The sequence below is a fragment of the Ursus americanus genome, chromosome 1 (genome assembly GCF_024610735.1).
Source record: "Ursus americanus isolate L20-20 chromosome 1, mUrsAme1.1.p, whole genome shotgun sequence".
In the NCBI taxonomy this organism is placed as follows: domain Eukaryota; kingdom Metazoa; phylum Chordata; class Mammalia; order Carnivora; family Ursidae; genus Ursus; species Ursus americanus.
The window spans coordinates 75044053-75060344 of NC_142127.1; the positions used below are offsets into that span (position 1 = coordinate 75044053).

Genomic DNA, 16292 nt, shown 5'->3' on the forward strand with positions numbered 1-16292 from the left:
AACTGAAATTGATTTCCTTAATGATCCTGTCAATCTGCCCTTTATGGCTTCTTGCTCTTGATAGCGTCCCTTTTCCCAGCGTGGGGAGTGGGGGAACATCTCACTGTTCCAAGACTGCCTTTTTCTTCTCTTTTATAAACTGTGCCTCTAAGCTCTTTTGATGAAAGAACTTGATTGATCTATTGATTGATTCATCTCCCTCAGATATAAAGTTTTAGTCATACTTTTAACTATAGTAAATGTCTTTGAGTTTTTTCTGTAGGTCTCACTGAGATCTGCCCAATTAAGTCTCCATTGGAGCCAATTAAAATATTCATCCTGAATGTGCACCTCATCTAAATCCACTGAGCTTTATCCTCGCCTTCCCTCAGCTCCTCTGCTGAGTTTCAAAGTGTGGCAATGAGCTATTTGGCAACCTGTCCTGAATTTGGCTTTACTCTGCCCACAGCAAGTTACATGTCTAAGCCTAGTCCAAGAAGGGCTGGCAGGGGGATGCTACTAGACTGCTCAAAGGTACGGGTAGAGGGAGGTATGATTCTTTAGGAGGCATTACTCTAATAATCCGTATCTTTGAATTCTCTCTTGCCTTTTCAAATAATTGCAGTGGCTACCAATCTTTCTAACTGTTGCATTTATCACTTAGTCCTAGGCTTATCTGGTAAGGATCATATATCCAAACCAATAACCACAAGTAGTACTACAGTTCATCCCAAAATTAATAATCACATTCCTGTTATAATCTATACAGGAATATTATAAATTCCAATATACTTATGTGCCTTAACTGGACCCTAGGCCTTGACAATTAGCTAATGTTTCTGATTTCCCTAGAGCCTCAAAGGAATCCAAAACATACAAGAATAAGGGATTCATGTCACAAGCTACAGATCAATAATTTTTTACAAAGCTATGCAAAACCTACTATGTGATTTTTAACATTCAAGTCAAGGTCTTTGTTCTCCCCAATCGGTCCAATTATATTCAGAACCATGAGAGACTATGGACTCTGGGAAACAAACTGAGGGCTTCAGAGGGGAGGGGGTGAGGGATTGGGATAGGCCGGTGATGGGTATTAAGAAGGGCATATATTGCATGGAGCACCAGATGTTATATGCAAATAGTGAATCATGGAACACTACATCAAAAACTAAGGATACACTGTATGGTGACTAACATAATAAAAATTATTATAAAAAAAAGAAAGTAATGGATAGTAATTGGTAATCATAATAATACATTTATGTCCTCTTCATGTATACCCATGAAATAATTGTCGTGCACTCAAATGGCTCTCCCATGCTTCCGAACATGACCTGTAGTTTGGGTCTGGTCATCAGGTCTTTCCAATTCATCTGAGTACTAGACTTGACCAGTCTGCATAAGGAATTCTATCCTAGCGAGTAGTTCTAGAAAAAAATATAATCTACCCTGCAAGTGATCCAAAGAGCAAATGATACAGCTCAAGCTTTTGAGACAAATCAGCATAAATTTGTGGATTAGAATCATTCTAGATTATAATACTTTCCTTGACCTTTCACTGTCCAGTGTGGTAGAATTTCTGTGCAGTAGCCTATGCCTCTTGCTGCACCCAGGTAAACACTTCAGGAAAAATAGAATCATTAATAACTTAAGAGGCCCTCATAAAAAGATATTCAACATTACTGGCTATCAGGTAAGTACAAATTAATACCACAATGAGATATGACTACAAACCTCTCAGAATGGCTAAGGTATAAAATGGCGGCAACACCAATGCTGATGAGGGTGCTGGGAAAATGGATTGTTCGTTTCTGGTGGAGATGTACAATGAATGGCTAGTCACTCTGGAAAACAGTTTGGCATTTCCTTTAATGACTATACATGCCACTATCTTACAAACCAGAAATTTATCTGAGAAATGAACACTTAGGCTCATACAAAAACCTGTACATGAATGTTTACAGCAACTTTAGTCAGAACAGCCCCAAGCTGGAAACCCAGATGTCCTCCAATGGGCAGATGGTCAAACACACTGTGGTACATTCACGCCCTGCAGAACTACTCAACAACAACAAAGAAATGAACTAGTGATACATGCAACAACCTGGATGACTTTCCGGAGAATCACGCTGAGGTGAAAAAACCCAACACTAAAAGGTTACACGCTACGTGATTCCATTTATATAATATCCTGGAAATGAGAGAATTACAGAAAGGAAGAACAGATTAGTGGTTGCCAAGGGTTACAGAGGGGGCAGAGGCAGGAGGGAAGGAGATGCAGCTAAAAAAGGCAACAGCATGAGAAACCCTGGGGGAGGTGGCACGTTCCCTATCTCAGCTGTGATTTGATTCGGTAGTTTTGAAAGATGTTACCGTCGGGGGAAACTGAGAAAAGGATACAAAGGATCTCTCTGTATTATTTCTTTCAAGTGCATGTAAATCTACAATTATTTCAAAAGAAAAGTTTGAGGGTTTTTTGGTTTTGTTTTTTAAAAGGCCACGTGTCTATTTAAAGTGGGCCAAATTCATCCATGGGACTTATTCTCCATTAGACCTAGTTTAAATAGAGTGGATACAAAGTGGATTCAAAAAATTTATTATTGGGACGCCTGGGTGGCTCAGTCAGTTAAGCATCTGCCTCCAGCTCAGGTCATGATCCCAGGGTCCTGGGATGAGTCCCACATCAGGCTCCCTGCTCAGTGGGGAGTCTGCTTCTCCCTCTCCCTCTGCCTGCCGCTCCCCCTGCTTCTGTGCACGCTGCTCTCACTCTCTCTCTCTCTCTGACAAAGAAACAAAAGCTTTAAAAAAAAATTATTATATTTGTGATTATCTCATGGTTCTTGTTTTCCTCTATTGTCTGATATCCAGATGTTTAGATATTATTATACAGTCGTTCTCTCCAAGGTAACATCTTGCTAATGAAACTGCATCAAAACTAAAACAAAAACAAAAAAGCTAAAAACACCAAACTCCTCACGGTCAACTTTTTACTTCTAGGATCTGAGTTTGACCACAAGAGGGTAACAGAGGAATTCCAATAAGTAAAACGACACAATTCTTAAGGTAGAAGTGCCTACAGAAGAATGCTGACAGATTTACACACAGCATATCTTGAACATACCACACCTAAAATCATAAGACTTTTTGGGAAAATCCATAAATAACCAAAATTACTTTCCCTAATGACTCTGTCCATTAAATAATAATGGTCTCTTTACCATATGTGTAGCAATTCATCAGAGACTCAGAGAGAGCAATTCATCATAAAGTTGAGACTCTTTGCAGAAACGCACTGGAAGGTAGGTTCAAGAAAATTCACTGCAACAACGAGCATAATAGTAAAAAAAACAGAAAACGATCCAAATAGCCATCGACAAATTTAAAGATTTATTGATCTATTTTAGAGAGCGAGTGAGCATGCGAGCAGGGAGAGGGTGAATCGCAAACGGACTTCCCACTGAGCACAGAGCCCAACTCAGGGCTTGATCCCATGACCCTGAGATCATGACCTGTGCTGAAATCAAAAGTGAGACACTTAAATGATTGAGCAACCCAGGTGCCCCTGACCTTAACTTTTTAAAGAATCTAAGCTGGTATGTCTCACATTATGTATTTATCATATATCATCATGGTATTAACTTTTTCCATATCCCCTAAATTCCTATAAACTAAAAGTTAGATTTAGACTCAGCTTGATTTGGGGTAAACATTTTTGATGAGAACGATTCATAGGTAATGCTGATACTTCATACTGTACTGCCATAGGGAGCGTGTGATGTTAAGTTGTCCATACTTACTTATGTTAAGTCCAAGCTCTTGGTTGAGGAGGTAACCAAAACTTCTATTGTAGAGGCACCTTTTCCCCTTTGAAACAATTAATCTGTAGACTGTATATTTTAAGTAGCATTGCTAAGTCTTGATTGAACTAATCATCATTCACTTTTATAAAGAACTGCAAAATGGTCAGTCTCTAATTCCGTCATTCTTTCTACACTGACATTCTTCTATTTAAAAGTTTTTAAATTCCATTTTTCTTCCCCTCCCTTTTTTTCTTAAGATCACAAAGATTTACAGATTTTCCTTTATTCAGAATTTGTAATGATGTTTTTGATGTTCAAATTATCCTGAAATTGGCCAACAGGAGCCCCTGCAATCTGGCTCCTATGTCCTTTGATATAACTCCATTAGTCCTTGAAGGCTTCCTTGCTTTGCGTCCTAACAAATACTCCTAAAAATCCTTCAGATGGTTTATATTTGTTCACTAATCAGTTAGTTCTTTTCCTTTGAGTCCAGAGTAGTATGGCTGCTGGAAAGTGAGAGGGTAATCCTAGACAGGAGAAAGCAAGAGAGAAGGAAAGACAAAATGTGTGTACAAACCCTGTCCCCAACTCTGGCAGGCCCCTAAACAACACGGGCCCAGGGCAGACAGCAAACGGCCCAGCTAAGGAGAAAAGAACTGAAATTTGGGCTGTCAACTAAGAGACAGGGTTTGTGGATTGAGTCCTGTTTAAAAACATTCCAGAAAACATAATAAAACATGCTTATTAGTCTTCTAGGTTTTATCATTGCCCTTCCGCACAATAAATCTTTTAAATATTAGGCTGTTTCAAGCCAACTCTTTTTTTTTTTTTTAATATAGCCAGAGGGAGACATTGTTTCCTAAGCATATGAGTTTGCAGGTAGATAATAAACCAAAAAGAGTCCATCCGATACAGATAAATTATAACAACAAACACCAACTGGACAATGTGATACCATGGTGAAAAAAATAACCTTGATACTTACCTGAATTACATCATAAAGGTGTACCTGAACACTCCCTAATAAGAGAGGATATTTTTCTGTATTTTCATATTGCATTAGTTCCAAGTAAATATTATTCCGCTCATCATCTTGACGCCTGGGAACCTTGATATAAAATACATATGAAAAGAATTATCACATTTTCAGTCTGAATTTCAGATATAATTTCTGAATAAGTACATCCATAAACTAGATTTTGTTGTATACCCACCTAATGGTTAGTTTTCACATGTTATTAGCCTTATAACTTCTCAATCGCACAGTTACATATACCCTAATGTCAACAAAAATTAGGATCTTGTTATGTGTAACATCAATTACAAACTTTTGAAACATGCACTGCCTACATTCTTTTTAACTCTACACAAAAGTTTAGCCTCAACACTCTACTGAAACTGTATTATAAAAGGTAACCCGATATCCAGTATCCAACCCAGAAAATCTAGGTAATAAAAATAGCCAATATCAAAAGACATCCAACATCCTTTCCAGTCTTTGTTCAATAACTTATTGATAAAATGTATCCCAAAGTATAAAATGTATAATTTTATTTTATCCTAGTTATATAAATACACAGTTTAAAAATCAAACAGTTCTACGATGGTTAAAAAGCAAACAAAAGCAACTTTTTTTTTCTCCCACGTTTAATCTTTTTTCTGTATTTTATGATGTTTTGACATCTTAAAAAGCCTGGCCAGAGACAGACTTTCTCACCCTGGGCTAGCCAACTCCTAGAGATAGCAAAGGGTTTAGTGAGATGGAGGCACATCTTTCATATGCAAACCAATCCCAAAATTATAGCCCTAACCACCTCCTAATCTAACTCTCACATGGAGCCAGTATTTCCCTGGCCCCAAATCAACCCAGGACAAGGAACCAAGCAACTAGGGACTACCCTACTGCCTAAAGCCTGTGGGAATTATTCAAACTAGCCAATCCTAAATTTCTGACTCTGCTCTGCATTGCTTTCTCAAGAAAACCCCAGTAAAGGCTTTAGCCTAGGCTCTCTCCTCATTTCCATCCTCTGTCTCCTGACCACTCGGATACTTCCCCTGAAGCCCTAGATAGTGTGGTGTGCTGTGTCCCTTTCTTCCCTTCTTTCAATGGCATTAGCCCCTCTGTGTCATCATTCAGTCATACCTCTGTAAAGTAAATCCTGGGTATGATTTTACAACACTATCCTAAACCAGCCCCTAATTTCCACTCCTCAGAAATCACCTTTCAAGTTTTAAAGTGATTTTTCTGGTTTTTGCCAGGAAATCATGTTTCTAAGTAACATGCTTACATTATTATTAAGTGATATTTTAGTTTTAGATACTATCAAGTAACTGCTTATTGTGGAAGAAAAATATTAACTTTCAACACCCTCCCCCCAAATTTTCACATTCTCTTCCTTTCATTCCTCCAATATATTCTATATAGATCTTACCTTTTTTTATTAGACCAATACTTAGTGTTATTGTGTATATGTAACTATTTTTCAGAGTTTAACAATATAATTACAACTGTATTTCCTTTTCTCTATCACTTCTTAATTTCCCTTAGGGTTAATATGTGTTTTGCACTTTTATTTTTGTTTCCTTGTGTAGTTTTCTATGTAGTTATTACTAAATCATTCCCAAACTTTCCATAGTTCCATTAAAATTCTCCTCTTAATGTGCTCAAACTAACAGCTCCTCTTAAAATAAGGAAAAAGATTTTGATTGTGCTAATAAAGATAAGCACCTTATTAACTTATATTATTTTCCAGTATTAACTCCAAGTTTAACCCACAAAATTCTTGAAAACCTTGGCAAGCTCAGGAAAACTATTTGTAAAGTAAAATAAATAGTATAGATCGCCTTTAGCAAAACTACGCCTGTTTTTTGGTGTTTTTTTAAAAACTATGCTTAAAGAACTATCTTCAATACTGAAGACTTAAGCAAAATAAAGTTTGGAAGATTAAAACTGAAGGTTAAAAATACAGAGCATTGAGGGAATGTTTTAGGATTTCACTAAAATTTAACCAGTATAATAAAACTATTAGGACTAACGACTGGACTAATCAATGAATCCTACAGCTACATGAAATAGTGTTGCTCTCACTTAACGAAAACTCTAAGATACATTTAAGATTCTAAGCTTAGCTATAAAGAGACACAAATTCTTAGCATAGGAAACTCTGGTGTGACAGGAAGTTTAATAAGGTGTAGTCTGAAGCCAGACTGACTCCATTCCCAGCTCCACCACTTACTAGTTCTAGGACCTTAAGAGAGTTCTTCTACCTAACAGTACCTGTTTTCTCATCTGTAAAATGAGGATTATAATAAAAGAATATATATATTTTGGGGGGTTGTTATAAAGACTAAATAAGTTAATCCATGCAAACCAATCAGAGTTTATATAAGAAGAAAGGAGAGAGAGAAATGAGGAAATGAAAAAAAGAAAGGGTATGCTCTGGACTGAACATCTGCATCCCCTCAAAATTCATATGTTGAAGCCTAAATCCCCAATGTGATGGTATTTGCAGGTGTGGTGTTGGGGAGGTAGTTAGGTCATGAGGGTTAGAGCCCTAATGAGTTGGATTAGTGCTCTTACAAGAAGAGACCCAAGAAAGATGATCTCTTTGCTCTCTGCCATGTCACTATACAATGAGAAGATGGTCATCGGGAAATCAGAAAGCAGGCTCTCACCAGACACCAGATCTTCCAGCACCCTGATCCTGAACTTCCTCGCCTCCAGAAAGCTGAGAAATGAATGTGTGTTGTTTAAGCCACCCCACCTATGGTCATTTGTTGTAGCGGCCCAAGCTAAGACAGGGTGGAAGAGCATAGAGAGGAGGAGAGCAAGACAGAGAAGAATGCATGTTTGCTGAACACTCAGAACCACAGACAGTGAGATCTTAGGGAAGAAGACCATCAAGATTATGCATCTTCTAGTAAGTTGTTTATTTTAAAAAACCCACCAATATAGCCCATAGTACAGAAATAGAATACTGTAAATAAATAAAAAGGCACTGCATTTGTTTCTTTCCTATCTCTAAAAAAAGGATATAATTAGTGTAGACTATCTGAAACTGTAAAAATGCATTCTTATATCCAGAAGAGAACTTTAACATTACCTGTACAGAAAAGTACTTTATGTCATCAAAATTAATTGTAGTGCTCTTTTCCTCATTTTGGGATAGCAAGCTACGCATTTTTGTACATTTCACAATGTTGTTTATAGAGATGCGAATGAACAAATTACTGTAATGTTGTAAAATGACTGAAAATAGATATTGAGGAAGGAAATTTTGTTGTAATTGTACAATAACACATTATAAAATTAATCCACTAAACAATTCAGGCAAAACCTAAGAATCAATCAAATAAAGAAAGTAATGGTAGATTATATTAAACAATTTTAAAAGTCTTTTAAAATAGTATTTTTGTCCATCAATGGTAGGCACAATGTAAGTAGCAAAAGGAAGGTTGATTATTATTCAGATCACTTCTCATATTTCCATCCTCACATTTCCATACAAACTTTTGCAAATGTTTCTATATATTATCATTTTTTGAGAGAGAGAGAGAGAGAGAGAGAGTGTGTGTGTGAACGGCGGGGCAGGGGGTTGGGGGGAAGGGAGAGAATCTTAAGCAGGCTCCATGCCCAGTGTGAGTGTCCCTGAGGTCATGACCTGAGCCGAAATCAAGAGTCAGATGCTTAACCAACTGAGCCACCCAAGAGCCCCTCTATTTATTATTTTTTAAGGTGACTAAACATTTACAATATATAGTTAAAAACTCTTTTGAGCATAATTATGTAGAAATGCAAAAATTCAAAAGTCACTTGAGTTATTTTTAACATTAAGACAACAAAATTTAAAGCAGTCTATTCTTTAGACTATTCTTTAGACTAAAGCGGTATGTCTATTCTCTTATTCATTTCACTACATACTTAAGTATACTATACTGTATTTTTATCATTTGTAGCACTCCATGCATTAAAACAATTTTGTTTTATGATTTAACTAATTATCTTCAAAAATCTCTTCATGTAGAATTCTCTTCAGTAATTCACTTTATAGGGGCAGCTGGGTGGCGCAGTCCATTAAGCGTCTGCCTATGGCTCAGGTCATGATCCCAGGGTCCTGGGATCAAATCTCGCATCGGGCTCCCAGTTGAGAGGCGAGTCTGCTTCCAACCCTCTGCCCCTAGTCCCCCACACTCATGGTCTCTCTCTCATAAAAATAAATGAAATCTTTAAAACAAATAATTCACTTTATATAAAAAAGAAACACCAAGTCTTCATAATGAGACTGGTTTTATGCCATGATAAATCTGATAACGAGCAGTTTATTTGAAAGCACCACGATAAATAAACCCTTCAAACAATGTTTAAGACAGCACAATTATTACATAGAAATAATTAGTATTATCATCTAAGATACGTATTTTTCCTTTCTTCTTGGTAAGATATATATTTTTCCTTTAACTTATATGGTGATTGAGGTGGATTACAGATGGGTGAAAAACTTTTTTCACTTTGCACATCAAAAAATGGAGTTTATTTTCCTCTGCTCTTGAATCTGGCCTGGCCCTGTGACTACTTTAATATGCAGTGGACATGACCAGGGCTGGGTCTAGGACAGGGTAAGAGAGGCACCAGCCATGGTCCAAAATTTAAGGGGACACCAAAAACTTCAGTAATCAAAATAAATAATATTTTATTGTAATATTTTTTCAAAGATCAAAATTAATGCAGAAAAAAAATATGATGGAAAGACAAGACCTTGGGACTCTATGGAAAGAGAGAAAGGTCTAGCCATTTCAGCTTCCTAGCTAAGCCCATTCTTCCAGGCATCCTCACTGAAGCACCAGCCATGTAAATGAGCCATTTTAGATATTCTAGCCCTTTTGAACTGCCAGCTGACCACAGAGCCTGCTGTGATCATGCGGAGAAGTAGCACCTAGTGAATACACATCGTGATTAATAATAAAATGGTGAAGGGTTTAAGCCACTAAGTCTTGGAGTGTTTTGTCATGCAGCAATACATAAATGAAACAGACATGTCTGATCACAGTACGGCTCTTAAATCAAAAGAAAGGATACTCCTAGGTGTGAGATGTCTGCAGTTCTTTATATGAACAGCAAGGCAGCCAACCTAAAACAACCAAAATAAAAACACAGCAAATGAATTTTTAAAAGTTAATTTTTCTTCCATTTTATTCTATACCAAACAACATATATTTTAAAAGCTCCACTTTGCTAGTTTCTCTTATTAAAACATTGTTTCTCATTAGAAATATCTAGTTAATGGAAAACACCAAAACAGAAATACAGAAGAAAAATAGGCAGGATTTATTCAAAGTAAAACTAAAATGAACAAGAATAGCAAATAATGAATCATGGAACATCACATCAAAAAATAAAAATAAAAATAAAGCCTGGCTTCCAGAAACTTAAAAAAAAAAATGAACAAGAATACAAAGCGAGAAAAAAAAAAGAGCATTATTGACTTAAATCCAACCATCGCTCTTTGAATCACTGTTATTTTATATTAGATGAGAACTGACAAAGCATAGCATGCTGCATATAATAACAAAAAATATGCCTTGCTTCAGATGGGCTTTTTTATTCAGTATCCTAAAACCACTCTATTCATTCAACAATCATTCATTCACTACAATGTCCCAAGGACTGTGAAAAATTCATTCTCTCTTGTACAAAGTATTTCTAAATTTAAAGAAAATTATACCTCCTGTTTCAGCATAAAAGCAAATATAAAATGAATACTGGAATATCTGAATACTGATTTGCATCATCAGCCAAATATATTTAGCCATGTTTGGTCTTAAAAACCAAGTAAAAACAACAGCAATATTATATTAAACACTGTGAAACAAAAAAAAAAAATGGCCCAATAGTATTTTTAAATGTATGTAAATAATTTTTAAGATTTGATTGTAAAATAATACAGAAAAAGAAATTAGCATCCAGTATTTAATTAAAAGACTATGGTATATGAATGATGAAATCCCAAGAAGAAAGTACTCTGGTCTACTTCTCAAGGACACTTTGATATGAAATGTTATGTTAAAGGAAAGGTTCTAAGTTTCCAAATGCAAATGTATGTAATGCATATTACACGATCTAGGCAGGATTTTAAATGGCACTGCCATAGGTGATTCCATGAATCATTTTTATTTCTTAAAATTAGAGTTATACGTGAGGAGGGTAAAACAGGGAAGTATTACTACAATGTTGTATTGCATAATGCTATACATTAACATTCTGTCATAAATCACTGCCTGCCTGCCAAGTATTTAACATGAAGCCATGGGTAACTTAACTTCCCTTATATTTTAGTAGCTCTTTATACTTTTATATCATAGTCCATATAAAACAAAAAAAATTTCTATTCAAATATATTTTTATTTAAATTTAATTAGGCAACATATATTAAGTACATCATTAGTTTCAGAGGTAGAGTTCAGTGATTCATCAGTTGCATATAACACCCAGTGCTCATCACATCACACGTCCTCCTTCATGCCCATCACCCAGTTACCCCATCCTCCAACCACCACCCCCCCAGCAACCCTCAGTTTGTTTCCTATAGTTAAGAGTCTCTCATGGTTTTTCAAATATAGAAAAATATTTAACACTTAAAAATATAATGATGACCATTCCCAGACTGTGGATAACAAATGTTGCCACAGATTCTGAGACCCGTCTGTGGCCCAAAGCTATAACCAAGTCAACATCTTCACCAACCCACAAAATGCACGTAAAACAGGAAAGCAACTAGAACTGTGTTCACAAAAGAACTTTAGGGGCCCAATTTTAAGACAGGCTTTTTCACATTTTTTTCTGAAAAAGGGCTCTATCAGAAAGGGGAATCGTGGGTTGTGATGTAGCCATCACTGCAGACACACGTACAAGCCTTGCCAAATACCCCAGAATAAATCACAGAGGTTTCAGAAAGTCATGTGACCAATCATACACTGAGAGGAGGTATCACATGCCGAACATCTGTCAAAAACTTCCAGCTGACCTTTAAAAGAAGGTTATTAATGTCTAGCAATATGTAATTCAACTAAGGAAAAGAGAAACTATGAAGTTAGGAAGTGTGAATGAAATCAAAGTATCAATTCTGAAGGAATGTAGATGTCATACTCAAACGTATGGGTTACGGAAATCAGTACGTCAACATAATGGCATGCGTAATAGCTTACAGCCGAAAGTGATTTCAAGGAATCTTATTTCTAAGTTTAGATTCGAACAGTGACTTTGTGATATACGAAAACGCTATATAATTAGGTGGATAAAGGGACACTGTGCTTGTTTTGTAGAAACAAAATGTATACATTAATATAGTCTTACTTTTTCCCCCCAAAATCATGGTTTAAATTCATCATATATTTTTTAATCAAGAAAATGTGCAGTATATGATAGAATCTAGAGAAGAAGGCCAAGAGAAACTGTCACTTCATACCCAGTAACTATTCTAATGATGTTCAGGAATAGAGATAACTGGGGCGCCTGGGTGGCTCAGTCCTTAAGCGTCTGCCTTCGGCTCAGGGCGTGATCCTGATGTTCTAGGATCGAGCCCCACATCAGGCTCCTCCACTGGGAGCCTGCTTCTTCCTCTCCCACTCCCCCTGCTTGTGTTCCCTCTCTCACTGGCTGTCTCTCTCTCTGTCAAATAAATGAATAAAAAAAAGGAATGGAGATAACTGTAAAAGAATACCACACATTTGATAGTTCTAAATATACATACATCTCATGTCCTATACTGGATAGCACCCAAAAGAAAAAAAAAAAACAGATTTTTCTGGTTCTCAGCCTAGATATTTGGCCGTACCTGTGTGTTTGTGTGTATGTATATGATTCATGAGTATGTTTGCTTTTATTCCTGGGACTTACTATTTTTTTGGATGAGGGAAAGGTGTGGGGTCAATTTTCAAATCATAGCTCAAAGGCTCCTAAATCTGACGATAAATGCAATCACCTGACCAGCACAATAAAGATACTGAATCTTAGGCCCCATTCCCAGATTCCAAGTTAGCAGATCTTAGGTGGGGGACAAGAATCAACATTTTTAAAAAGTATCCCAGATGATTCTGACATAACTAGATTTTGGGAATCCCTATATAGAAAACATTTCTTTTTTCTGTGCATCAAGATGTTTTCCATAATTTCAGTGATTATAGAATGCTTTTCTGACTCAATGAAAAAATAAAAGATTCACAAATGTTGTCAGAATCATTCTCTATATATACCTTTTGATTATTAAATAATAAATATTAACTAGTCTTCACATAAAATAAGAAATAATTTGTACAGGTTTATGGAGGATTAGTCTCACATACCACATCCCCAAATGGTACCAAAGTTGGCACTTCAGGTGTTATTTCCAGTTCTTTACTTTCAGACCCTTTAAGAGTTTTTCTCAGCATCTGTGATGTAAATAAAATAAGACTTTAGAAGGCAAAGAAGAAATAGATAAAAGTGTATTTCAACAAATATTTTATGAGTATCTACTAAGTAACAAGTATTATTCTATGCAGTGGAATATTAATATGAGTAGAAATCTCATCCCTACCTTCAATAAGTTTATCAATAAGTTAGAGAAACAAAATGTAAGCAATTAAATATAAAATCATTAAGGGAATCATGAGAGAGGAGAGAAGTGCAAAGTACCATGACTAATGAGCTCTGCTTGCTAACTAAAAATGACCATCATTAGCACATTTTATTCTTAATCTGATGTGGACTAGAACTATAGCCCATAGATGGCAGTGATCCTGCTTGCAAGTTATTCCAATATTCATTCAATCAGCCACAGAAGGAACTGCAATTTAATACTTTGGAATAGTAGGTAAGCGGGAATGGAGCGATGGACAAATGGCTTTTGGTTTTGAGTTGTGTCATTTCCTCCAGAGTAACTTCACTAACAGATATTTGTGGGTTGGTATTTAACTTTGTTCTTAAGAGCTCTGGTCACTACACATGATGGTTAGCTTTTAAAAATTACAAGACATTTTAGTATAGATTTTAAAGGTAAAGCGAGAGAGAAGGAAGGAGAATGGAGGGGAGAAATGAGGGGAATACAGAAAAACCTATTACAAATCTAACTTGAAAAGAAGAATTGTATTTATCCCCAAATTTTGCTAACTTGAATCAACATGGTCTTACTTATAAACATTAACTTCCCAGGAATCTGTTGTTTTGTATCTTTTTAAGAATCAACTGTTCAATTTTTGATGTATATAATAAATCCTCAGTTATGTTGAAATTTTTGCTTCAAAGTATATAACAAACACTTTAGTTGTACTGAAAAAAATTGTTGTGTATATGTTGGGTCATTTTGCTATTGCTGCATCTGATTGGCTTAATGGGTTTTATATATATGATTTTTATATATTTGTATAATTTGTAGTTTAAGGTAACTGAGTGACAATTACTATATTCTCACATAAACACCAACCCGTGGTACATTATATGTGTATTCAGTGTGGACCCTCATGCTTTCTAATGTTATGATAACCTTATCATGGAAGTCTACTTTGAATATACATTTTAATAAATACAAAATAATTGTATTTTTGTAAGACCAAAGACTCAATTTATCTTTAACTATGTGGCAAAAATACTGTCTCCCCCTCCTCAGATCACTACCTTTTTATTTTTCCTTTCCTTATCTGAGCAGAGTTCTCTTCAGTGGCAGCAACATGAGCAAAATAACTCTTTGCCTAAATTCTATTAGAACCTTGAACAGAAGTTCTAAAGACTAGTCTCATAAGGCCTACTTATACCACCTAGAATTTCTCCTGAAGCTGCAGAGAATTTTTATTTCAGTTAATTCGACTATGCCTTTCATCTCTGTTACTTTTGGCCCCACTCTGAGTAAAAGTCCCTCATGGCACATCTTTTAAAAGTCTGTATATTCACTTTCATTGTTCTGCACTTCTTCCCCAGTGACCTTTTTGACCTACTCTCCTCCATTTCAGTTTTACTTGGAAACGCACAAGCCTACATGCTTAGCTTTTCCAGAATATTCTTACTTCCTAGCCCTAATAGAAACCTCAGTGTCTTTACATTAATTAACATTTACTATGTGTCGGCACAACTATATGCCTGGCACTGTTCCAGCTTGAAGTGTTCTTACCCTTAAGAAATTCAGTCTGGTGTTGAAGACAGGTGGAAAAAAAAAAAAGACAAACCAATGATGGTTTCTCTATCAGAAAAACGATGGCTGAAAAAATAGACTTTTATCTTTACTTTTTCTTTAGCCAACCCAGATTTCTTACATGGGAAAAAGAATAACTTATTTGATTGGTCAGATTTTCCCATTCATTCTGCAAACACAAGTACCTGGAATTATTAACTCTAAAAAATATTTTTTGAATCCTCTTTTCCCTGCCTAGCTCAGGAGCAATGACTCTCTTTCACCCTCTGTGGTTCTGTCCCCATGAAACAAGGACACTCACAGCAGGGCCCAGGAACTATCCCCTAGAGTAGTGGAAGAAAATATCGGAATTCAACAATTTTCTTTAACAAGTAAGAAAGTAAGCACATATAACTAACTATAAGCAGTAGACAAATATTCTGAGGAAAAGTGTGAGTTTTATACTCAGAGAGGTCAGACCACTGCCTTCATGAGTTCAGGGTACCATATTTGCTAGTTAAGTGGATTAACCACTCAACTAAGTACTTACCTTAAGTAGCATATTCAGTGTGTTTTACAAATAGATGAGGACTAAGCATAAAAATTTCATAGCAAAATATTTTTTAAAGTTGGCAAACATAAAGATATCCCATGTACATTCTCACAAGACAAATGTTCCAAATTTGCTAACCTTTTCTGTGATGACAAATAACTATCAACTGTATGTAAACTAGCAAATATTTTAAAATGGATATTTCTTAATCTGTCTTTTCAGAGTAAAGTAGTGACATTTTAATGAGTGTGAAAATAACTCTTTTTGAAATGAACTCATGTGAAGATAAGAGCATTTTGAAAACTATTGGAAATATTTTCATCCAATGTTATTTTCTGTGTGCAAATGCACTATGATCACTCTACAAGCTCATGGTATCACACTTTAGCAACTTAGAAACCATTTCCTCATTTGTTTAAAAATCTCACAAAAGAAGGGTTTCAGCACGTTAGGAGACCATTTTTCCTTTTAAATATAAAAAAATGCAATGCCTTCCAATTAGTTTGCCAGAACTAATTACTCAGTAAAGATAACATTTTACTGATAAAATCTGGACTAAAAACTTTGCAAAGTAGAATAGAAATGAAAAATGAGCAAAGTGGTTTTACTAAGCACAACCAAGATATACCTCTTCCATGTGAAATTTCAAATCTTTGAAAGTATCTTTTTCAAATACAGTAGCATTACAAACCATATACTGAAATAATAAATTTGCCTTAGAATGAGACCTTCAAATTACTACATCACAAATATTAAATCGTGCTTTTCAATAGTGCTTATTGAACTCTGTACCACTAATAAACAACATGGAAATCATTTTTA

General features: G+C 35.7%; 1 protein-coding gene across 1 annotated transcript in view; it reads right to left on the reverse strand.

Annotated features, from left to right (window-relative positions):
* CATSPERT (catsper channel auxiliary subunit tau) overlaps positions 1–16292 on the reverse strand; it is a 141734-nt gene that overhangs the window by 97391 nt on the left and 28051 nt on the right. The window contains exons 2-5 of the mRNA XM_045806503.2: positions 13119–13205; positions 9856–9907; positions 7883–8028; positions 4765–4887 (exon numbers count right to left, since the gene is read on the reverse strand). Of these exons, the coding sequence (XP_045662459.2) occupies positions 4765–4887; positions 7883–8028; positions 9856–9907; positions 13119–13205 (408 nt within the window). The remainder of the gene's footprint in view (positions 1–4764; positions 4888–7882; positions 8029–9855; positions 9908–13118; positions 13206–16292) is intronic.